Genomic DNA, 26,800 nt, shown 5'->3' with positions numbered 1-26,800 from the left:
CAGGAGGGTAGCTGACTCTACCTTGCCTGGACCGCCCATGCCAAACAGTTCGAAGCAAATCCTGGCTCTCAGCGCTGTTATTAATTGTTTTAATCCGTTAATGTCCAAAAAACCAGCTGTGCAGAGGGTGGAAGACAAAAAGTTGTCGAAAAAGACCACCTGAAGGAGTCTCTTGGGGGTGTCCTCAGCGTGGATTACCTCCCGGCAGTAATTCCACAACTGCGCGAGATACTGAGACCGTGAGTCCGCAGGATCCATTTGATGGTTGCGTCGTTCTGTCATGGTTGGCTGTGTGGCAGGCGTGCAAGCAGGAGTGGTGGATCCAAAATGCAAGACTCAGACACAGAAGTTCAACTTAAAGCGCAGCTTTATTGCTGGAAACCCTCTTACTAACTAAAGGCATCAAAAGACAAACAAAAACGCTGGTGGACTAAAACACTGAACTGGAACTGGAAACAAAACACTGGTAACACGGAGGCAAAACACACACAGCTTGTTGAGGGTACGACGCAACACTGACTCAGAGAAACACAGGGACTAAATACACTGGGAAGTAACGAGGAGAATGACACACAGAAGGAGAGCACAGCTGGGGGAAATTAGAACTGACGAGACAAGCAAAGCAGGACACATTCACATAAGACACGGACCTTCAAAGTAAAACAGGAAGGATCACACAGAGACGCGAACTTGACACAGTGGAGACAGCAACTAAGAAACACAGAGACATAAACCATAAGGCAGAGGACTCTAAGAACCGAGAGACACAGAGGGGAAATCAAACATGGAGACACAGACTTACACAGAACAGAGGGGACATAGAGAAACATGAAGGGCAAGGGATCGAAACTAGAAACTCACACCAAGTACAATAATACAAAAATCACAAAGAACTAAAACGCTGGGTCAGGAGACCCAGGACCCTGACACAGCGGTCTTTTCATGCTCCCTGAACTGTACACGGTGAAGATGGTTCCTGTGACCTCTTGAAGAACTTGTTTGGTTTAATACATCATTTAACAAAGGTGCTTACTGCACAACTGGTAAGCCAGACAATTAAGCATTGATACCATCACAACTAGTCACCAGAAATACCAGATGAACTAATTATTCATAATTATTCATATAGTCTTAAGATCTAACACAATCTTGTGATTTTTAAATCACGAATGAACTTTGATTAACCCCAGTTGATTACTGTTGAATTAAGAAATCACTTAATAAGAACCCGTTTGACATTCTCAAAAAGTACAACATCATGCCACAAGAAACAGCAGAGAAACAATTTCACTGAGGTCGATCAGTCTTGAAAGTGTTAAAAAAAATTCTTAGGGACTCCAGTGAACCACGATCAGAGCCGTTATCCACACATGGAGAAAACTTCTCAGGAGTGACAGGAAGCTAGCATTTATCCACTCAACTAGAATAGCACATAACCATGTTCAGTTAACCTGAAACACATTAAATGCTAACAATGCTAAAGTTAGTGCCACTTGACATTCTGTTGAAGAGTCACACTTTGGTGCTGGTTTATCTCGCTGGCAACTAATACGCTGTAAGCTCAATGCAGCAGCTTGGGTTTGAATCTGCCTTGAAGTCATCTTTTCTTTTTCTCTCCACTTTCCTATTGCAGTAAAGGCTAAAATGCCACACTTGGAGCTACATTTAAAATATGATTGCTTTTAAATGGCTATTAAATACACAAGCAATATTCAGACCGGCAATTTTTTACCATAGTCATTAAACTGCTGTTTGTTGAGAGTTTTCTGGGTGTCTTTGGACTTTTGGATGATCAGTCTGATTATTAGTTGGCTTTGGGTCCCGCATCTTAAGAAGTTGGATTTAAGGTGAATGATAACAATAACATTTAACATAAACTCTACAATAAGCAAAACTGAAGAAATTACAAAATGAGTTCGGTGTTTGATTTCTGTGGTTTGGTTCAGTCGTTCCCTGAGCTTAAACAAGCTGATGTGAGATGTAACGGGCAGGTCAAGCAGTGTGGTAGGCGGCTTTAGCTGAACTGCAAGGAAAAGGGCGTATAGAGCTTGGCAGCACTGCAGGATTTCACTGCCTTAAATCCCTTAAAAGAGTTTGCAACACTTCCTGCACATAATGCATCTCGCCTTATGTGGTACCAGCCTCAGCTGTGCCTCAGAAACTGCCTGTTTTCATTGAAATTGTCGATCCCCCACATCGTTTGCTTTGAACATCTCCTCAGAGCAAAGTAGTTTGGTTCTTCTATAAATGTGAGGGAAGATGATATGAATTCTTTTCAGATTTTAACTGACAGATTACATCAGAAAACATTTGTGTCTCCTAGCATTTTTAAGGTTTGTGGAAGCCCATTTTAATACCAATTAAAGCCTAATATTTATAACTATTTCAGGATCTGCAGGAACCCCAGAACAGCTTGAAGAAACAGCAGATGAGTAAAGTACCTGTCTATGTGCCCAAAAGGCAAAATCGCTTTGTTCTCTCTCTATCAGCCATTATTTTTCTGTGGCAAAAAGCAAAGCTGTTGGCGTCAGAAGAAGAGCTACATTTGGCACCATGCGTCACTCCAAACCTCCCACCGGGCCGATGCACTCAAAGTTCAAAGTAAATGTTTACGGCTGACCTTTGAAGGAAAGATGATGATGCTCAGGCTGATGTAGATAAATAGAGAGAAGATGCAGTTTGCCTGTGAGTTTTCTAACAAGTAACGAATGACATGCTACACCTCCCAATATGTAACTTTATCAGTTTTTGATATAAGTAAAGGTAAAAAAGGGCTCTTGTGGACTAAGTGCATTTTAAAGTCAGTTTTATCATGAGAACCGATAATGAAGTTGAAAAAAATATAAGGTGGTGGTGCGCATGCAAACATTTCAAGGACATTTGGTAACATTCACTCATATGTTGGATGTAGAATGACCCCAAGTTACTGAAGCTAAATGAAAAAAGGAGCTGAAATACAAATACAGTGATTCACACTGAAGCTAGAAGAGGGACAGACGTGAATCCTCTGTATTTGCTCATCTCATTTCATTTAAATGGCAAGTCAGCTTTCTCATTGTGTAACACAATTTCGCTGTTAATGTTGACACTGGGGCACAACTGGATGAATGGTCACTGTGAACAGCAGCAGCTCATTTGAATACGTCTGTCCAATTCAGGCAAAGCCACAGTTTCCGGACAACATGTGCTTGAACCGTATATGAAAGGTCCCGCTGAGCATGTTCACTGCAGCTTTCCCCCGCCTCCCAGCAGCAAGGTTAAGGGCCTAACATCCTTGCTGCTAATCCCAGATGACACCGGGGGTATGTTTGAAGCCCTCTGAGCATGAAGTGCTGCTATAGCAGTTTGAAATAATTTTACTTTTTTTTTGTGTCTGCCAAAAACATTTACTCTGTGTAACTTTTCAATAGCTGTTTTGCAAAGACCTTTGTAAAAGTCAGGATGTGCTTTGGGACGTTGGCATGGTCAGCCGTGGTCTACTGTCTGTGCATACACTGGCAAAACACCAGTTATTAATGCACTATATATATCCAAGTCATACACAACTACTTTTTTTTGACTGCAGATGAAAAAAGTAAGCGAGTATGACTCTTTAAAAATTACAAAAATGGTGTAAAAGAAAAAAAAAAAATCACATATGATTTGATTGGCTGGCGGGTATTCAGCTGTTCAAATGCTACCAGTTGATGACACACAGCTCTATGAAGGTATTAAACACTGTCCATTTTATTGGTTCCTCTGCACACGTAAACTCAGGCAACGAACTATGTGGACTCACAGGCCACTTTATTAGAAAATGACACCTGTTCAACTGCGCATTGATTCAAATATTTAGTCAGCCAATCACACGGCAGCAGTTTATTGCATTTATGCTTTTGAATGCATGTTGAACCTCGAAGCAGATGAACTACAGCAGCAGAGGACCACACTGGGTGGCACTCCTGTCAGCTAAGAAAAGGAAACTGAGGCTATGATTCACACAGATTTACCAAAATTGGGTCGATCCTACCTTGTATCAAGTGTATCAAGTACCAGTGCTGTGTTAGCAATATAATGTAGTTCTTTATCTCCTAGATGCAGTTTGCATTTCCCCCTTTTTTCGTGCTCTTGTTCTTTAAATCAATATAAATAAAAATAACATCCATATCGCCAGACATGAAAAGCTGCACACTGCTCTGCTATTTTTCTCCTCCCTGCATAGGAACCCAAAACTCAGCCTGTCCTCCCATCGCGCAGATAACTGAGGAACCTCACCGAACACTCCTTAAGAGGCTTTAGGAAATAGAAAAAAAACACCCTCAATGTATTTCTCATGTACTAATATGGAAACATGGTGGATTGTGATGTAAAGTTGAGGATTTTAACAGGGAAGTCTGTGGGGCCTGACTTGTTCTTGGCACTTCCACATTGTCTTTCAGCTTTGTACAGTGTGTTAGACCTTGAGGTGCCAGTGGGTCTTATGGAGTAGCTGTAAATGTAAATGCCAATGATCATGGACTGATTCTTACATAGCACTTTTCTACTCTCCCGGAGCACCCAAAGCACTTTATACAACATTCTTCATTCACACAAGCACTTTTTTTCCTACGCAGAAGTGCATAGGAAACATTCACACATTAACATTTACACACATTCATGCTCTGATGGATGCATCGGAGAGCAACACGGGGTTAGTATCTTGCCCAAGGCAGGTAGACGGCCTACTATACCTGGTGAGCTAATGTTAACATGATTGCCTGTAGCTAACCCACAGAAACGGTACAAATGCCTCATGTTGCTTCACCCATCAACTCTTAAAGCCACGACCTAAACTCACTCATATCACTACGTTTGAGTTCACCGCAGCTTTATCAGAGCTGGATGTGTTGGCTGAAAGGTGACGAGTAATTGCGGCACAAAAGCTGTGTAATTAACAACTTTAAACAGTGTTTAGTCAGCTATTTAAACTTTGCTTTAGCTATTCTAATGTCACTTAATAGACTCGGCAGAGGAATGCTTCTTCTTGTCATAGCTGTCTTTACCTCTGACTCATCCTTTTTATGTTTCCACTTACTGAGTGAGCTGCGTTGGAATAAAATATGCAGACCTTTTCTCATATTTTACACCACTTGCTTCAGTTTTGGTTCTATATAGAGAAGAAAAAGGTCAGAAATCTGAACTAATATGCAAGATAGAAGGGAATGAATGTTTCCTTGTTGTTTTGTTAAGTGTTCGTTAAATAGCTTGTGAAAGCAGAGGGATTTATTGTGAATAGTTTATCCTTTTTCTGACCTGGTGTAGGGCTAGCAAGTGGGATAAAATCTCATTTTTAAACAGCACCGAAGGTCTTTTTCATCTCCGCGGGCTCCTGAATTGCTTACAGGGGCTAAAAGTCTTCCAAAGCACGCAACAGACGAGGTCACGGCTGGTCGGCAACCCATTAGCACCTCCTATCTAACAGGAAGAAAAGAAGAAGGAAGATCTGAGTCTTCGGTAATGTAGAAAAACAAGCGCATGAAAAAAAAAGGGAGTGGAGTGGAGGAGTAACTGCAGGGAGCGGTGCACCTCAGCAGTGGTGCTGCAGAATAACAGATGCTGGGCATAAAGGAGAGCAGCTGGAAGGTAAGAGGAGAAAGAGGAGGATGGACACGGTGGACTACAACAGGTAATATCCAAGTCAAGTCAGCAGATCCAGTTTTTGCTGAATTATTACCAATGTGCGGCAGTTTCAATGGGGACTCTCAGCAGTTAAATAGCTTTAATGATCCAATTCTCAGGTAGAAACACGTGCACCGACTCCCTGGACTTCACTTTATTTGGGAATTCATGTTAAGAAAGGCTAAAAGAAAAAATTCCAAGGAACCAAAAGGTGATGTGTCTGTTTCCAGAGGGAGTGATAAGAGCACCGCATGTGGTGCACCCCCCTTCCACCACCACCCATCTCCCACCCAGAAAAAAATGAAAAAAAAAAAATCCAGCCGCCCCACAGAAAGGGTGAGGAGGCAGCAACAATATGAGCAATATGGAACTGTCCACACGCCGGGAACTGGGACCAGTGCGATAAGGAGCATGCACAATGGCTCCGCTCAGGTGGCGCAGGTGGTCGTCTGTCATGCGCTGTGTGCTGAGCTGGAGATAGAATGGAAGGCCTTCCCACAGAGCTGGCAGTCTCCAAAGCATGTGTGTGAAAAAGACCTCGCTGTGCGCTTGTGTGGGAGCGAGGGAAAATAGACGGGAGTGAGAGTGAGCCAGTCTCTTCAATTGAGAGCGCATAACAAATTCAAATTTTATTCTGAAATGCTGTTACAGAAAGTTGAGTCAAATTTGTTCCCCAAAGAAGAGATTATATGCGTAAAAAGTAGCATTCTGTTTGAATTACCCTCGCACCGTCGCCGGATGGTTTGGATGGCTAATGAACGATGCAGGTGAATGTGGCATAGCGGGACATATGTAACGACGGCTAAGCGGCGGCGCAGCACGCCGGGTGTGGGCCCATTTACTCCGCATTCAGCCATTCTGGTTTCACAAAGCAGGAGAAACTGTAGCTATCTATCAAGCAGAGCTGCTGATCTGTGCGTCTGTGTGCACAAAGGGTATGGTGGCACTGGGGTGCAAAACATGACAACTAAAGACAAAGAGTAACATTTCTAGATTGGCAGCATCTTTGCAATGGTCCTGGGCTTTTGTGTTGCAATGATACGCTTTAGTTCTGTTGTATTATACGATTTCAGGTTCCTCTTTTGTAACTTTCTGTTTGGATTGCTTTGCTTTTGATTGTCTTAAGGTTGTAACTCCAGCTTCTTATATTTTTTTGTTTTAGCTTTGACTCTTCATGGCGCAGATTCAACCAGGTGCTGGAAACACTCCTCAGAGATCTTGGTCCATGTTGACATGACAGTGTCAAACAGTACAGTGAACTCATTGTTATGTTCAAGAAACCAGTTTAAGATGATTTCAGCTTTGTGACATGTGTGCTGACCTGCTAGAAATAGCCATCAGAAGATGGTTCATTGTGGTCATAAAGGGATGGACATGGTCAGCAACAATACTCAATACTAAGTGGGCTATGGTGTTTAAACGATACTCAGTTGGCGCTCAAGGGCCCAAAGTGTGCCAAGAAACCCTCCTCCACACCATTAAACTACCAGCAGACTGAACCATTGATACAAAACAGGATGGATCCATGTTTTCATGCTGATTATGCTAAATCTCAACCCAGCCATTTATGCCACCAAATTTGGTGGCATAAATCAAGACTCATCAGACTGTGCAGCAGTTCTCCAGTTATCTATTATAAAGTCTGGTGAGCCTGTATGAATTATAGATAAAGTTTCCTGTTCTTAGCTGAAGGGAGTGGGACCTGGTGAGATGCTCTTCTGCACACCGTGGTAGTAAAGACTTACTTACTTTTGCCTTATCAGCTTGGAACAGTCTGACCATTCTCCTCTGACATCTGACATCAACAAAAGCATTTTCATGTAGAGAACAGCTGCTCACTGGATATTTTGTCTTTTTCAGACGATCTGTACTCTTCTAGCAGAAGCCTATCTCAGCTACCAAGGGTGAGAGAAAGGGTACATCCTATACAGGTCTCCAGTCTCTTGCAGGACTAACACAGAAACAGAGACAGCCAACCATTCACACTCACGTTCCTATGGGCAATTTAAATTCACCAATTAGCATAACTCTACTAACTGCATGTTTTTGGACTATGGGAGGTACCTGGAGAGGACAACATGCAAACTCCAAACTGAAAGGCCAGATGGTGGATTCAAATCCAGGTTAACCGCTGTGCTGTCGCGCTGCCTCACAGTATTTTTCAAACCATTCTCTGTTAACCTTAGAGATGGCTGTGTGAGAAAATCCCAGTAGGATCAGCAGATTCTGAAATACTCAGAACAGCCGATCTGGCATCAACAACCATGATGATCAGTTCAAAAGTGTGTTGTCTCGACCATAATCTTGTCTTGGATAAGTAGATATCTGTGTTAGCAAGTGGTTGAACATGCATAACTAATAAAGTGGCTGGTGAGTGTGTAGTCATGTTCTTGCTTTGTTTTTCTCCGACCATCTGATGCGTTCTCTAGTTTAGTTCTCTTGTTGTTTTTGATCTCTAGTTGTTTTCTCTGCTCTCTAGGAAAGTTTCACTTTTGGGTTTTGTTGTTACAAGTAACTAACTTCATAATGCTAAATAAACCTCACATTTTGTTTCTTTACAGATTTCTACATCAGTATTTGGATGATGATGCAAGAACATTTAAGTTGTTGCATTTATGCTAACTGTTCTGTTTTCTGGTAGCTTTTAAGCTTTGGTAATCCATTTTTTTGTTTGTTGGCATCCATCCATCATCATACTTTTATTAAACACTTTCTATTTGTGTCAGATATTTAAAATGTTTCTATGATTTCTTGTATTTTGCAGCTCAGGGCCACCGTACGCAGGTAAGACAGAGCACGTAAAAGCAAACCCCTCAGTGGGAGGGAACAATGTCAGAACTTATCAGCGCTTGTTGTCTTCCTCCTTCCTTTCTTAATTATATCTTTCCTCAAGAGAGGGAACCAAAGGTAAAAATATCTAAGCTCCGTTGCCATGATCTCAACTCCCCTGTGGGACAGAGAGATCCCTCCAAAATGTCACTGTGCAGGCAATAACAGACCGCTGCTGGCGAATTTACACGAGCAAATGTCAATAATTTTTTTTGGCTTCTGCAACGGAATTAAAAGGAAGATTTTTTTCCCCCTTTCAGTGCGATGAATTTCATCTCTCCTGAGGAAATACGGGTAATATATACCGTAGCGTAAAGCTGCAGAAACATGGAAGTTCGAGTAAAATTTAAATAAAACCCTCCTGCTTCAGCTGCAACAAAAGATGACATTTTCAGCCATGTAACTAAATGTCCTTGTGGGGGTGACGGTGCTATCCAAGCATCAATTAACAGCACTCAAGTGAGATCCTGTGAAGTTTAGGATGGCCTGCGGGCAGCCGAGAGGACGGTAATGATGGGTTTCATCAGCAGCTCAGCGGCCTCGTGACTTCGACAGGTGAAGCGGACAGAAAGGAAGAGAGAAAGCAAACAGGAGGAGAAGAGGGGGAAAAAAAAGAACAATGAGGACATCTGATCCTGATTTGAATCAGCTGAGCACCAAGCCATACACTCACACAGTCCAGCGTTCACAGTAATGCCTGTAATTTGTCTGCTGCTCGCTGTGACACTGAGAAGTTATAATTTTTAATCACAGAGGGTAATTATCTCGGTGAGAAGCTGACAGACTATTCTGCCCACTGGCTACTTTTCATACGGGAAAGGGGACACTTTACTGTTGACATTGCACGCATGCACACAAATAAGTAACAAAAATGCTTTAATTTCAGCACGCCGTTTCATCCCGTTTGTTTGTAATAAGGCTGCTCGTAGCAAAGAAAATGAAATCCTGATTGCACGAAATTGATTCACAGAGCAACCTGGCAGAATCGTTTATGCTTGTTTTGTTAAAATGACATGTTTAGGACTCCATAATAAGTACAGAAGAAAGTTGTTTCTTGTTTGCAGCCATTTCAGAAAGGCACGGTTATGAAGTGTTTGTCGGAGAATCCCTGCGAATTTCCACCTGCCGCCATTCATCTGCATGCGTGCGGACGTCTGTGTCTAATGAGTCTCGGTTCCAGGCATTGTGAGTAATCGGGATGTATGGTAAGAGGTGACCGATCCAATCAGGCCTTCCTACCAGTGGATCTGGCAGTCAAATCCCTCCCCTTATGCATCCTTGAGCACTGCTGATCCTTACAGATAATTAGAAAGACCCAAGAGGCTTATCTCTCCGCCGCCCATTCCACTCATCACCTCATACTCTTCCTCTGCGGTCTTCCCCCGCCCCGTTTCCTCATTTTGTTGCATCAGCAGGGACATGTGCGTCCTCCTGGGGACCGGCTGGTGTGTGTGTGAAAGAATTTGAGAATGTGTTTGCGTTGGAGGAAAACACATCACTTGGTTTGGTTTTTGTTTCTTATCATAAAAGATAGTATTATGGGTTGTTTGGTAATCATGGCGTGATGTGGCTCCCGACAAGCTCTCAGATGCAAAGAATTGTGGGACTGCATTATTAATGAAGCCCCGGGGAAATAAAGAGCTGAACATGGATCACTACCATATAGCCTGCTGACAGTAATAAATTCACTATAACTTTATATAATGTGTTTTTAGTGGAAAATATAGACTAAAAGGAATTCATCAATCATTTGGCTTACGTGCTAAAATATATGATATCCTCCTTTGGTGTGAAGGATTTTAAAATGTGCTATTTTCACTGCTAGAGCTGGCATCCAGTGACAATTTGTCATATCTGGATTCGGAAAAAAAAAAGCTTTAGAAAGTGCTCAAATCTGTTTAAGCAGTTTGTTTGGAGGGACACTTGAATGGATGTGGAATAAAAACCTGCTGACATCAAAAATAGAGTGTTAAAAATGAATGTCACCACTTGTAGTATAACATATTTTGGAAACAGCATTGTTTTTTTACAGCAAGTAGTGCCCATATCTTGGACAAGAGGGTTGAGTGAAGTTTTCAGCCAATGCCCAGCAGCTTGGCTGTCAAGGAGCATTTTGCAAATTTAAACACAAAACAAAATATGTTATTTGTCATATAAGTGATTTAAAATGCTCCAAAGCGAAACCACACTTCAAAGTGACTTGAATGGAGGTTTTAAGATCCTAGTAAGTCACAGAGGTCAAGAAACAAGCTGTCAACCGTCTGAAAAATGGCAAATGGGCTGATACTTGCATAGCACTCGTCTACTCTGAGCACTCAGAGAACTTTCTACTACAAGTCTTATTCACCCAATCACACCCCGGCTAAGATTCACACTCCGATGGATGCGCTTGGGATAACTTGGGGGTTATTTTGACACACAGACTGGAGGATCAGGGAGCGAACCACCAACCTTTTAATTGGTCGACACCCCACTCTACCTCTGGATCTACAGCCAGCAGTTGGCTAGTTGTTGGTCGTGGTTGTTGGCTGTCTGTTAAATCCATTCCTGCAGTCATACAAGCACTCAGTGACCCCCTGGTACCCTCTGATTACTGTGGAAAGATCTGTATTCCCTGAATGGTTGTTGAGTGGTTGCTACCAACCGCTAGGTGAAAAGTGGTTGCAAAGAGGTTTACCCCCTCATGATTGGTTTGTTTGCTATCCGGTTGCTGCAGTCATTGAAACACCCACACGTCTGCAAGCTAACTGCCTACAGAGCAGCAGTGAAAAGGATCTTCAAAAAGCTTGTTGATTTTACTTTTACGTTTTAATACCAATCGGCAAGTAGATGACCAATACTTGCAGACAAGATGCAGACAAGTCAGCATCTTCCATGCAAACAGCATTTGACTATGCGAATCAGTTAGAGACCAAACAAACTGCAGTTTTGGCTCACCTTTTTAGGCCAAGAAGTTGCCACATTTCAAGCTCAGCCACTTCTGATTTCATAGATATCAGAACATTAGCAACAGTAGAGACATAACAGGGTTGAAGTTAGTAAGCTTTTTTAAATCTGCACATTAAAATCATGTTTCTCCGCTTCCCTGACATACACCACGCGTGTACTAGTTTCTGCTTATGTTCAACATGCCAGTGATGAACACACGCACGTGGAAAAACATGTTTCACCTCCTGGCTGTATTAGATTTGCTCATCAGATGTTAACAGGAATTTAAATGGACATTGTTGACAGGAATCATGCTACTCTTCAGTTCGTAATTGCTTTTCAGTGCACAGTGAAACATTTTCATCACTCTGTGGTTAATTGCTTCCGCTGCAGCGCCTTTTATTCCCAGCTAAAGGACGCCAATGGGGAGAGATATCTGGTGTGTAAACTAAAAGGTGTTGCTGTTAATTAATAATGTATTATATTTTAAACATGAGACCTGAAAATGAGCATTCTGAGGAAGGTGACACACTTGGTCAAAATGAAGGTAATTCCTCAGTGGTTATTATAACATCTTTGACAAACCTACTGCATTATTTTAAGGGTCCAAATACTGAGTGTATTAAAAAATCACAGCAGAACTGTGTAGTTATTCACATAAACGGCTGTGCTTTTACTAGCACATTGTGTAAGCATAACTCTCAGAAGATGCTTGATGACTATCTTTTGGGGTTTTCTGAGTCTGCTCAGACTGTTATCTTCACCAGACCCCGGCAGGCAGTTGGCTGTAGTAGTTTCAATGACGGCTAAAGAGAGATTTAAGATCTGTGAGGGAACTCTATACAAGAGAACAAACCCTGCACTGGAGGATTTTTCGGGTATCACGGCACTACAGAGAGAAATCAAAGACATCTTTGTACACCAAACCAACTGCTCAACTTAAACATTTATATTGACATCGGCTTTGTTCCTATTCACAGTACTACAACCGTAGATGTGATTGTAACAGCAGAGGCACAATGTAGAAATGAGATGTCAATAGCAGTAAACTGAGATTTCTATTTCTTCTTCTGCTTGTTGAAAAATGTACTGGGTCTATGATACGGCAACCAAACAATGACTGAAAAAATAGTAATCGATACAGTGAGTTTACCGCATAACTGAGCATTTTTACAGTCGTTTGGTCTCATTTACTTATCAGCTACACGACAATGGGAGTCAACACTGTGATAAGCGAATAGGGCAGGGACAAGCTATTGATACCACAATATAAACACATTGTATAATGACACCAGACTTAAGAGGAAAGCTAATCGAGAGCTAACAGAATACAGAACAGAATAGATGCATCAACACACTGGATCAATATGATACACGTACACGGCGGCCATTTTTTCTTCTTCTATACAAATATTGCCATGAATCTTAGATAACTGTCTTACTCGCGATCGTGGCTCAAGAGTTGGGTGTTCGTCCTGTAATCGGAAGGTTGTCGGTTCGAGCCCCGGCTCGGACAGTCTCGGTCGTTGTGTCCTTGGGCAAGACACTTCACCTGCCGCCTACTGGTGATGGCCAGAGGGGCCGATGGCGTGATATGGCAGCCTCGCCTCTGTCAGTCTGCCCTGGGGCAGACTGACAGAGGCGAGGCAACTGTAGGTTGCCTCCACCAGTGTGTGAATGTGAGAGTGAATGAATAGTGGCATTGTAAAGCGCTTTGAGGGGTCCCGAAAAGCGCTATATAAATGCAATCCATTATTATTATTACTATATAACGAGTCTATCATATATCACATGATGACTGATTTGTGATATCATTGTTACCATGGGTAACCTCTGGAGCTGAGAAGAGGTAAAAACTACAGTTCCTCTAGTGGCCACTTGAGGAACTGCAATGTGGTCAGTTCCCAAAGTCTCCCATGTTTAAAATAATGTTTACAGCCTGGTACAAATAAAGGTCGCAGCTTCTTTGATCCATGTGGGTGACTGAGTAACTCGATTTCTCTGTTTGTGCCCTTGGAGCCTTCTGGAGGGTTTTTAATGGAGTGTCTGACTAATATAATTTCTTGCTATGTAGTTTTTTTCCTTTCCTAGTATCTTGTATGTATTCATTGTGCTTCCTTTGCTTCCTTTTTTTTTTAAACATACTGTATTGCAGTAAAAACAAATGCAAAGCGCAGGCTTTTGTTATTAGCCCTGCTGAAACTCATTTTAATACACCTGACATAATTTTGAGCACAATTATTATTTTATTCATGCGGCTACACCAATTTAGTAAAATTAGTTTAAATGTTTAGTTATAAATATCAAGCGTTTTGATCACAAGTTCACTTACTTTTCCAAAAACAGTGATACTTATTTCAGGAACCTTGAACATGTTGTTATCTATTTAAACTGTTATATCCTGGCATAAAAAAATGTTGCCAATAAAAAAGGAAGCAGAAATTTAAACGCAGTTTTAAAGATAAGATTTTATGAAAGTTTGACCTTATTTGACCTTGAAGGAGAGGTCAGAGGTCCAGAGTAACATGATATTTACAACAGCATATATCACCCCCTACATGCCTGCACGTTGTCAGTACAAACCATACCAGTAAGAAACAGTATTAGCATCACTACATCATTCAAAAAGTGAATTCCAAAAATCTTGCTGTTTATGTAACATGTGAAAATACATGTTAAAGATGTTTTTGATTCACTCCAAAAGGCCCAGCCTCAGGGTTTTTGTCCTTTGTGCCCTGAAAAGTGACTCCTTCTTTTTCACTTTTCCAGCAGGAAACTTAACTGTGTAACGGGAGGGAAACAAAACCATCAAATCAGGGCAATCTCATCTCAGAAAACACACCTGTCCAGGTCCACATCTGCATGCTGAGAGTATTGAGACATTTCACTGACATGCGATGGCATGATAGACACACGAGCGCAGGAGGGAGATGATTTGATTCCAAGCAAAAGATTGACTCCGTTATTTTAGCGAGGGAGGGTAATATGAGGGGAAACGTGTTGGGAGGGAAAAGAGAACAAGCAGCAGAAGGAGGAAGAAGAAGTGTTAAGGCTGGGCTAATAAGTGCAGGCGAGATGTGTTTGCTCAGCACCGAGAGGCGTTTCACAGGGAAGTGAGTGACACAGAGGGCTCCACGCTAAGCTTGACCAGATTGGATCTCGTGCCATTGGGGTGGCATCTCCGGGGAGCCGCCGCAGGATGCAACTCTAACTGCACGTGGAAGAGCACACACGCATGAACAAAAAAGTCCCTGCTGATTTTGCCTTATTTTACAGTTTGTTGGTGTGTGTGTGAAGGGGTTTGTGTCATTGCTTGTTCACACACACACACACACACACACACACACACACACACACACACACACACACACACACACACACACACACACACACACACACACACACACACACACCTTCTTGCATATTTTAACAGTGTGCAGAAATGCTACGAGGCCAGTGTTAGCACGGAGCCACAGTGACAGCAGAGTCCAAAATCTGACTGCAAGGTGTTTCCTGCAGGGCGTCACGTGCACTGGTACAAATACAAATGACCCCACTGTCTCACTGTTCACTCGCTGACAGTGGCCGAGATACAACCCCCTCGTTCCTACAGCCGTCCCACCTCTACCCCCCCACCATAAAAAAACCCCCCAGTGGAGACCGTTGTCCAGCCAGAGCTTCCCTGCAAAAGCCAATCATTTTAGTGGCAGGACAGCTACTCGCTGAATGTATTCTGCTTTCATTATACCGAGCCTGAGGAGAGAGACCGTGAATGGAAGACAGAGAGGGAAAGGGGAGAGGGGAGCCAAATTAAAAGACTACTGTAGCCCCGCATACATTCAGTTTCAAACCCATATTTAATTCAGTGATTGATTTGTTCATTAAAATACATCCCATTACTAATTATTCCATTAATAATCCAATACCTAATGAAAAAAAATGCTCCTAATATGAGTGTGAGAGGGAGCGGGAAAAAGAGGGAGGAGAGAGATTCACTGAGTGAGATATAGAGGAGATGCAGAAACAGATAGGAGGACACGTGTAAATATGAGCACAGGGGGGTCATCTAAGGATCTGAGGGCTGAAGTGGGAAATGTAGGACATGATATAGAGACACAGGACCACACAAAATAAGAAAACAAATGATAACATAGGCACAAATGAGGAAAGACAGGAGATGTGGGGGGTAACAAGAGAATTAAAGAAGGAATTTAAAATTAAAAAAGAAGATTGAACGTACTGTAAAACAAATGGCAAAAAACAGAACAGGAAAATACAGAAATATAGAAAACAAGCAAGAAACTATAAGAAAAGAAAATGTCAAAATTAAGTCAGAAGGAAGGAAGGATGGGAAGACGTGTAAAAAGGATATGGGAAGAAAAGAATTAGTTAAGAAAAAACTGAAACAGATGAAAGGAAAGAAAAGAAAAAGGAAGTAAGAGACAATGACATGGAAACAAAATAAGAAGAAGAATGAAAATATTGTGGAAATGAAAGAGAAAGAAGAAGGAAAAAGAAATGATGTGGAAAGAAAAGCAGAAAGGAAGGAAATAAATGGAAATGGAGCAAAGAAAGGGGAAAGGGAAGGATAAATGAAAGGAAGACAGGACGGGGTTATGATGAAAAAACAAAATCGAATGTGAAGAGAAAAGGAAGAAGGGTGTCAAAAAGAAAAGAAGAGGAAAATGAATGAGTGTAATAAAAATAGAAAAAAGAAAGAAAGGACATAAAGAGGAAGTCCTGGAAAAAAAACGAGGAAAAGAAACAACAGATGAGTGAGGAAAACCGGCAGAGGGATAAAGGAAAGAGCATAAAAAGGAAAGGAAAGATCGAGACTTATAATTTAGAGGCTATTCACACACATCTAAAGAGACCTCTGTGTGGGTTATGTGTGCAAGTGCATGTGAGTGTCAGTCATTGTGTGTGTGTGTGTGTGTGTGTGTGTGTGTGTGTGTGTGTGTGTGTTCGTGTGTGGCAGTGGGAGTGAAACAGCCCTGAGTGTGGCTCTAGATTAATGGGGGCCATTATCTCAATGCCCAAAACACTCAGTGATGAAGAGTCACTGCCTGGCGACAGGCCTCGGCCAATCAATTTGTGGCACAGCAGTCACCTGCCCGGGTCAGAGCCCACATACGGCGGGTGTTTGTGTAGTTGTTGTGGTAGCGGTGCTGGGGGGGACTGGCAAGTTGCCACCACGTTACAGTATGGTGAAAAATGAAAAACAGCCTTCCTGTGCCAGGGTTTCATGGTTTTGGCAGCATGCACAGATAGCTCCACAACTGTTCTGGGAACTAAATTATATTTATATTTTATTCAAAATAATATGCTTGTTCAGGTAGTTGTACTTTAGAATTCCCAATTAGTTTTTTACGGCCTTAAAGCTACACTACACTGGATGTTATGGACAATTCTTAAGCAGGACTGCATGAAACAATTAAGGAGCAGGACCCACAAAGTCCAAACTGTTAACACCTTCAGGAAGATCATCATATGTGATGATAAACTTAGTATTCAGCTACGACCCAGACCCCTAAAAAACATCTGTTAGTCTAAAAGCAAAACAAGACGCACTGGGTCAACAGCACACTCGCCATGAGTTCTAGAAGTTATGTCCAGATGCTTCTGAGGGGAAAACCACCTGACCCAAGTGCACCTGTCCACAAAGCACCAGAAATAGCATTTTAAAGCAATACTAACACAATCTTTCCTATTTGGGAAGGGGACAGTGGCTACATTTGTATCAGGGATGTGTTGTTAACTTTTAGAGGCAGATTTATGAAATGCCGTTCAGGCTGTTGTATTGCTTTGATTGCACTTTATACACATTAAGATAGTGAAGCCAGAACCTCATAGATTTTAAACAGATTCAGCAATTCCTTAACAGATAACAACAAATTTGGTGCAGATAGTGAAGTAACTGTAAAATGATACAGGTGCTTGGAAACCTTCCTTTTTATAGGAATATAACCAGAATACAACCAGTTGGCAGCCAGCTTTGAGTCCCCTATGGCAAAGGGACATGCTGCAAAAGAGTTAAGCCCATCAGTGCAGAGTGACTCAGACTGATTCCAGTGTATTGGCCCTGTCTGCACTCATAAAGTAGACAGAAATTATTTGCAAAACAGAGAATGAATGCAACTGGTGCCATTTGGAATTTGGTCACTTAAAGACAGGCTCCCTCCCACCAGCCTACCTGTGTAATTGTGTCCACAGTGTTTCAAACCCCAAATATTTATATAATAATGGATTGGATTTATATGGCGCTTTTCAAGGCACCCAAAGCGCTTTACAATGCCACTATTCATTCACTCTCGCATTCACACACTGGTGGAGGCAGCTACAGTTGTAGCCACAGCTGCCCTGGGGCAGACTGACAGAGGCGAGGCTGCCATATCGCGCCATCGGCCCCTCTGGCCATCACCAGTAGGCGGTAGGGTAAAGTGTCTTGCCCAAGGACACAACGACCAGGACAGAGAGCCCAGGGATCGAACCGGCGACCTTCCAGTTACAGATACGGTTCCCAACCCCCTGAGCCACGGTCGCAACCACTGATTTTTCCTAGAAATGTCATGATAAGATTCCTCAAGTTGCTCCACCGGCACTGCAAACTTGTTACAATCAGACTAAATTGCATTTTTTTGGTCTGCATGTTGCATGTAATACTTTCACCACTGATAATAGAGTGTACTGGTAAAACTTCTGCAATAATCTTGAAATTTCTGAATTTGTTATTAAATAACTGTGGCAGTTGTACTTTAGCTAAAAAAAAAAAAGCTTGACATTTTCCTGAAATCTGCTTGTAGGCAGTTTAGATGAGAAAGCCGGTAACACACTCATGTCTGTTCATTAAATGTGAAGTTGGAGCCACTGGTAGTTGAGCTTAGTTGAAGGGTAACACCAGGCTCTCGCCAGTGTCTGAAAAACAACCGGACATACATGAGTGCTATCAGTCATCCAGTCCAACTCTTACCAAGTAGTTGAAGCAGGTGATTTCACAAAATGTCAAAGTGTTTCTCTGTAAAGACCTGACTATCACTGCTAGTACTCATGATACAATGGGGTGCGTTTGATGAATGCGTATGCAGCAGTTCACAGTGGATGCTTGGTCTGGTGCCATATGTCGAGCGACCTTTTGTATGCTGTTTCTTGAACTCTGTTTTTTGTGTTTTTTTATATACCTTTTCCTCCCACCTCTTTCAAAGCTAACTGAAGAGCAAGGGAAATTATTTTCCCCTTTGCTAGAAAATTGTGCGTCTTCTGAAGGATGCTCTTTCTCCTGGAGAAGAGGTTCCTCGTCATTACCTTGAGAGTGCCAAGATCACTCAGAGAAGAGGGCTCTGAGTTATTTATTCGGCTCACATGCCCAAACACACACAAGCACGTGTGCAGATAGACAGGGATGCAAAAACATACACCACAGAGAAATTCAGTCTTTTTCTGGCTTGAAAAATATCTTAGAGCTATGTGATGGAGGACCTGTGAGGAGGATCCAAGAGGCTAACTTAACACAAAAGAACCATGCTACCTTGGTCCCCCGCTGTGAGCATTTTTAACTCCGTGCACTGGGCTTGTGTGGCTTAGAAAACCCATGCTGCTAAATGGGCTCCCTGCAGTACCTGGCAACACCTTACTGTAAGAAGGGGGTGGGGCTCATAAGAAGTCAAATTGATTCTCTTCTATTGGCTGAATACCACACCAGGTCATACACGTGACTATACCTTTGAAAGGCAACCATTTTTTTGTGTGTTCCAGCATGAGCTTTCTGGTTCAAACCCAACACAACACATCAATTTTTCCCCCATACAAAAAAACACAGCTATGTTCACAGTCACTCATGTGAGATTTCCTAAAAATCACTGATTTTCAAAAGTACCTGTATATGTACCTTTTAATTAGAGAACATCAAACATGGGTTTCTGGGATCAGTTCTGATACTTCTCGAATAAAAAGTATTCAGGTAGCAATATATGGACCTATATTCTTCACATTTCTTACAAATCCATGTAGTATGCTAGAGCTACGCTGAAAAGGGAAAATAATGGGATCACTCTGAATATATTTGGTTATAGTGGGCATATACAGGAGTTAGAGTAGGTCATCTTTTAACTGGAAGGTTGGTGGTTTGATCCCTGACTTCTCCATTATGCATGCCAGTTATCCTTGGGCAAGATACTGAACCCCAAGTTGCATCCATTGGAGGGTGAATGTTTGAAGGAAAGCACTTAAGCATAGCAAAAAGTGCATGTTTGACTGGGTGACTGTGGCATGTTTTAACTGCTTTGAGTGTTCAGGAACAGAAGAAAAGGACTATATATAAGGACCAGCCCATTAATTGTGCAACTAGCAGCTCGGATTATAAATACTAGCCTCTCAGAAACTCGGGTTGACAAGCTATTTGATTTTTATTTCTAGACTGCACCAGGCTTTTTCATTTTTTTAATCAGGCTGTTGAAAAGTCAAATTGGAAGCTGAATTCATTAAACAGCTTGGTAGAAAGATGTGTTCATTTTTGATTAAGTGTGCTTCAAGCTGATATTGGCAACACTGTTTCAACCGAAGTTTGCATAAGAGCATCTCTGAACGCACAACACAGCGAACCTTAAAACAGAAGACCACACCGAGAGCCACTCCTGCCAAATAAGAACAGGAAACTGAAGGGAAGGAAAAGGGAGTCAACTCTGGAAGTAGCAAGCTGCAACTAATAAAGTCTTTCTTCTAAATGCTTATCTTAAAAAAGATTATTTTAAACTCGGAATCACACAAAGCTAAATGAAAAAGAAGCTGGAAATAAAGACTACAGGTCCCCTACATCCTCTGACGAAAGTTAAAAGTTCCAGTGCCTTCGACGATTAGAACTCGTCTGAGAGTCACCCCTGAGTCAGGACTCTTTACTCTTTGTTAGATTTTTGTTTTTGTTGATACTCTACCTTGGAAACAAAATAAGCCTTTCAAACAACACACTGAGATGCTGCCACTGCAAATGTAGTTCTCAGTGATGAGTCATTTTAACATTGCAAATCATGGCCTGTCATTAAGCCCCAGGTGGTGACAATCCAGCCAGCATGCTGATAGCTGCTAGTTATTGATAATAATGGAAACAATAAAGGGAAATACAAGCCTGTTTAGGGCTAACAGGAACAGTTTGTCTCTATTCCTCCACTATGCCGATTCACTAATTCACTCAATAAAAACAAATTATCCAAATACGATTTTCAATCAGACGAGCAGCTTCATTCCAACCCTACATCAAGACTGAACAGCTGTTATTGGTACTGGTCACAATCAGTTGAATGCCACAGTACAGGAAGGGTAGAGGATGGTTTTGAATAGTCTCCCCTTGCTCTCCATCGCCTTCAAAACTACCACAACCTGACATTTCCCCTCCTGCTACCACAGGTGAAACTAAATCCAATTACAGCAATAAGTACCTCCTTAAGTAACCTGTTCCTCAGGCTCTTGGGAATCATCTATCATTGGAGAATAAAGGGTTAAGCCCTCTCACGCTAACCCACCTCCCACTAACCCTGTGAACCTGACGCTCTCATCGCTGACTCAGAGTGATGAAACAAGAGAATACTTTGCCAATACAAATCAATTCTGATAAAAAGTGCTTTAGAAACAGGCAATTATCTGAAGAATACTCTGTGAATCGCTTTTCATACACATTCTGAACACACAGTTTTGTCATGCTATCACACCAGTTTTCAGGGGTTAATGTTAACATTAGTGTGGTGTTAGTGTGTTTATAGCTGAAAACAGGGCCTGCGTGTATAAGAACAGTGTTTGGTGCAGTAGGCATTTCTTACTGTGGTTTTATTTACTACACAAACATTGCTTTAAAGTGCACATGTACGTTATTTGATGAAAACTTAAACAGAACCAGTTTTTGAGAACAAAAACCAGCACTGCCTGTGTACAGTAAGGTCCATGTTTGACAGCTTTATCAGTTTAGCAGCAGATACAATAAAAGATTAGCAAGTCATCAAAGTAATGATAAGCAAAAATGATAGACCTGCTGGAACAGATGAAGAGCCATTCAGGCTCTCACTCACTACATATGAAAATCAGATCACTGCATAATAAACGTAATATATTATATGGTAGGTGAAGAACCAGAATCTGGTTTCAGTTTGCAATCCAAAGTGTATTTACCTAACTACAGTTGGCTGAACTTTGACTGCGTACGGGTTAAAACTCCGATTGGATATTTAAAAAAAAATGAACACGTTGGCTACAAAGCTAATTTACAACCACAGGTTCTTATCTGATGTCCTCTGTTTGATGTTTTTAGTTTCTCCTCTTTCATTCCCAGACTGTAGACAAGCATGTTACATGTCTGTCTGATGACCCTAACTGGTGGGTTCCCATATTGCTAGCACTTTATCTAGCAAAGCGTTGCTAAAGAAAAAATAAAAATAAAACACTACTCAAATACTATTTTATACTAAGAGTTATCATCAGATTAGATACTCATTTGCAACAGTATCGATACGAACAGTGCCACCTTCAGTTGAAACACAACTTCAAACAGCACCGCTGGCAGCAGCCCCTCTCCTCACTAGCAGCTGAACGCATGAAAAGTAGTTAATATCAACAGACTGAACTACACTTTAAGATGAATTACAAAAGGTCAGGAAAGTTCCTGTTTGAAAAGTACTAAATGTCAACCTGGCCGGTGCACACATTAACATTGGCTGTTTAACAATTAGCAGTTACCTGCTAACCACATTAGTCGATTTATTAAGTTATTTTTACAGTAGAGGCTATGGCTGTGGCTAATTATGTCCTCTGTTTGATGTTTTTAATTTCTCCTCATTCATCGCTAGACTGCAATGAATGACCATTGAACGCGACAGGAGGTCATATTTGTCTGATAAATGGCCCCAGCCAATGGGTTCCAATGTTGCTCCTCCTTTTCTAGACCAGGGGCCCGTTCTTCGTACGTCGCTTACTACATCCAAGATCAAATGACACATCCAAGATCAAATCATCGCGCTAACCGTGAGCTCGCTAATCCGGTTCCCCGAACACACCTGCTGTTGACGATTACTACAGCTGGACGCAGGAATGTGACATCACTGGGTGTCGTAAAAGGGGCTACGCATCGATAGTAGAAACATTGATCGGCAACCCGCTGATTGGTCGGCGAAAATGTCGAAGGGGCGTGCTCGGTATTTTCCGGCAGCAGAGCAAGAACTCATGAGTGAGGGATTTCAGGAGTTTCAGAGTTTAATTAAAACGCAAGAGAACACTGCAAAGGCTGCAAAAGCAAGGAGAGAGGGCTGGCAGAAAGTTGCTGACAAATCAAACTCGTAGGTAATTTAATAATAATAATAATAATGGATTGGGTTTATATAGCGCTTTCCAAGGCACCCAAAGCGCTTTACGATACCACTATTCATTCACTCCCACATTCACACACACTGGTGGAGGCAGCTACGGTTGTAGCCAGGCTGCCATATCGCGCCATCGGCCCCTCTGGCCAACACCAGTAGGCGGTAGGGTAGATCTATCATATGACACTATATTGTCCAATATCATATGGCATTATATTATATTATAATATGTTATATTATATCCCCTTTCACATTAGAGCCACAACAGGACCCACAAGAACATGGGAACAAGTAAAAGTGGAATACAGGAGTATTCTACAGAATGGTAATATTTATCTCTTAGATTGCTTTGCGTCTCTTGGCAAGGTAATACTGGCCTGTAATACTCTGTTAGTTTGTTCATAACAGCAACCAAGAAAAGGGCAGAGCAAAAAAAGACAGGTGGTGGTCCTGCACCCCCTCGTCAACAAGTTGGTTAAGTAAATAATACCCTCACGGGAAAATCGACATCTCTCTATGAGCACACTGTCGCGCTGAGCTAAAGGATCCTGTCTATCCCGCAATATACGCTGAATTCTGAGGACTCTCCTTATCAATCTTGCACCTTCCGCAATGGGTTGGTCGCGTATACGGACAGGACATGGCTGCGACAGGCTTCCCAAATCCACCTTCGCTTTTATAGCCGTGGTCTCTCATCTTGATTACACGAAGTAATTTACAATTACTACTCTGAAATATGAATTACATCTGTAATAATCACATACATGTAATAGAATGTTAATAGTTCATTTCCCTTTTTTAGGAAATGACCTGTATGTATCTGTGTGACATCAATAAAAGGATCAAGTGCTGCATTATCTTTAGTTACATTGATGTTATTTATTTATGGTGAAACAGTGGAAAAATATCGCTGTTGCTTTCGTATAAATGAAGCGGACATACCTGCGTGGCCGCGATCTAATCCTGTTTACATAAAGTAAACCTGCTCCCGAGCAGGTTTACGCTTACGGCTCTGTTGCTATGACAGCAAGTCCCGGATGAGCTTCGGGGAACCGACTGATCCAGGATCACGCGAAATCGTCAACAATCTAATCCGGCTAACCTACTTAGCGAGGTACGAAGAACGGGCCCCAGGGTCCAAAAATCAATACTAGGAATTATTATTGGATCAACATTATCAACATTATCGATATGAACAGTGTCAACTTTGCCTCCTTCAACTGACACAACTTCCCACAGAACCGTTGCAGACCGTCAGGTCACAGCCCCTCCCCTCACTAGCAGCTGAACACGTGAATAGTAGCTGATGTCAAAACTAAACAATTTATGAGGTATGTTAGATGTCAGTAAATCTTCTGTTTCAATATTAAAATATTAAACAGTTATATCATAAATGTTGACATAGCTGGTGCACATGCTAATGTTAGCCATTAAACTATTAGCAATTATCAGATAGCAACACTGGCTGATCTATTAAGTTATTATAATGGTAGGAGCTAGTGGCCATGGCTTATAACAAAAAGATAATATTAATATTGGACCTAGTCAGCAAACATTATTAGTGCTTCCTATTGGTAACATTAGTAATGTTAACAGAATACATTATTCCCACTATTCCTAAATCCAGAGATTAAAAAGATATTAAGTATAAAAAAAAAAGATTTTTAGAAATTGTACCAGCAAGAGCATCTTAAGATATAGTTGTCATATATCAATTCACTGTTACATCAGAAAAAAAGAAAACAGTGATGTGATTGATGTATTATTCTCATCTTTACAAAAAACAAAGACTGTGAATTTTTTGGGTATTTTCCTGAGTATTATATTTCGTTTGAAATTTCAGCGATAATCCTAATCTAAAGAGTTTGTTAGCATAATGAAGTATGTAAACTTTACAACTATACTGAGATATTTTTTATAATCCCCCCGTTTTTCCCCCTTATTTGCTTCATGAGACTTTTTCCACTTCAGATTCTGACACATTTTATATTAGGGGTTGCGTCAGAAAGGTTAACAGGTGTAAAAATCTGCCAAATCAAATATGCAGAGCTACCTGCTGTGGCAACCCCTTGGGAAAATGGGGCGCTGCCAAAATGGAAACGGAAAGCTTGCTCACTTCCTTTTGAAGTTGGATTAATGGCATAAATGAAGCTGTGTTTTTCGGACCATCCCGACTGGTTTAGCGCAGATACGATGGAGTTGTTCACTTTGTCCAAAACCTCTGATGTATATCCAGACCAACCAGCTAGCGAAACAGCTACGATTTTAAATTACAAAAACATTTCCTGGAGGCACAGTCGAGCTGGTTCCTTTGTCTCTTTGCTCGACTTAAACCTCGACGGGCAGAAGCGCTCAGAATCCAAAACTTTAACAGCATTAAAGTCAAAAGTTGTTCCCTTGTCTTAACTGCGATCAGTGTGATCAGCGGTAAGTCAGACTTCTGTCAGATCCTCTTTTGCATGTACCGCTTCCAAAACTGATGGGGGGATGCCTCTGTATCACAGCAGATGTCTGCCTGCACAGCATGTAATTGCAGCCAGGCACCCCACTGCCATCCCAGAGTTATAACTCAGAGAAGTTAAATCTTACCAGGCAGTTACACTATCAAGCACTCTGGCTGCATCAACCTAATTTGCAAACAAAACACAAATGTTCTTTGGGTAAGCAAAAGCACGCACACAGTATTTCAAGCCTTACTGCTGTTTCAACGATTCTGAGTGCAGATTTTGTTTGGGCAGCAAAGAATGGGTCTGTAATTTAAATGTTTGTTATGACGCTGAAAGAATATGCTGGCCATGATCAGGGCCTCCATGTCGAATGCTTCAAGGACAAGCTCCAAGGCAAGCTAGGCCTCAGTCTTGCTCACCGTCAGTAACCTATCAGGTCATTTAAAGGGCTGTGAAAACTGATTTACACCTGAATTTCAACAGCAACACACTGCGGCGCTCTATATTGTTTTTCAAATGCATGCAGCTGCTTTTTTGATTTTTGATTTTGTTATGACTGCTCTGGGTTTGCATAATGTAGATGTTTATACAGTTCCACAAAGCCTGGAAAACTACAACAGAAACCCGAGTAAGTAAAGCATCCAACTGAAAGGTCGGCAGCTTAGGGACATTTGTGTTTGTGATAGCAGCTCAAAAATTGTTTTGAAAGCTGTTTAAATACAAATTTGGAAAGTGCAATGAGATCATATTTTAGAAAAAAAATCACACTCGTTCGGTTTGACACTGCACTTGGCAAGCCTCTCCATGTCACCTTCAGCCAAATTTTTGGCTGGGGATGAAAAAAAATAAGGCAGACTCGTCCAACAAGAACACAAATCCATAAAATCCAATGCCGCCCTCACACCTGCCAGCAGTACAGTAATGCACAAACACCACAGCACAAACAGACGCCGTCCTCTTTCGACCTGATTATAGTCATTTACCTTTGCAATTTGGACACACCAGTTGAGCAGCAGCTGCGATCCAATGTTGTCCTTGTGCTCGTGCACATAGTCGAGGAGGCAGCCGTGGGGCATGAGCTGGGTGACCAGCTGGATGGTGGGGCTCAGGCAGACACCGAGGAGACGCACCAGGTGGGGGTGCTCCATGCTGGCCATGATCAGGGCCTCCTGGGTGAGAGGGGGGGAAGGAGGACAAAAATGGACTAAGAAGACTGCTGACTTACAGGGTTCAAGAAACTTCTCTTCAGATACTTTGGAGCTTCTTTGCTTTCTGTACTATATTTGTGTCGCATTGAACACAATTTTAAGCTTGCAGCTTCCCCCTTTGACCTTTTTGCGCAATTTCAATATCATTAAATTGTAGTCATATATATTTTTGTTATTTTTAGTTGGCACACTGAAATCTGAAAAAAAGAACCTGATTCAAAAGGTGGCAATGTGTGAAAATTTATTTGTAATCTAGTTCCTGAAAATTTGCTCATTTAGCGTGTGGAAACAACCCACACTGGGCTGTTTGTGACCTGGTTAAAAAGTTTAAGGAAAAACATGAAACTGAGACCAACATCCTCCTATACGTCACAAATTCATGACCATTCAATAAAACCTCCACCAATTAAAATGA

The 26,800-nt window shown here is 41.7% G+C and overlaps 1 protein-coding gene across 1 annotated transcript in view; it reads right to left on the bottom strand.

The window, feature by feature from the left end:
• LOC146547256 (receptor tyrosine-protein kinase erbB-4-like) overlaps positions 1 to 26,800 on the bottom strand; it is a 373,065-nt gene that overhangs the window by 32,640 nt on the left and 313,625 nt on the right. The window contains exon 20 of the mRNA XM_085263592.1: positions 26,161 to 26,346. Within this exon, the coding sequence (XP_085119718.1) occupies positions 26,161 to 26,346 (186 nt within the window). The remainder of the gene's footprint in view (positions 1 to 26,160; positions 26,347 to 26,800) is intronic.

Source organism: Mchenga conophoros, linkage group LG23, assembly GCF_057382185.1.
Source record: "Mchenga conophoros isolate Kocher_MC1m ecotype Shallow Benthic linkage group LG23, M_conophoros_male_GT1.1, whole genome shotgun sequence".
Taxonomy (NCBI): Eukaryota; Metazoa; Chordata; class Actinopteri; order Cichliformes; family Cichlidae; genus Mchenga; species Mchenga conophoros.
This window is presented reverse-complemented; position numbering and strand designations above follow the sequence as displayed.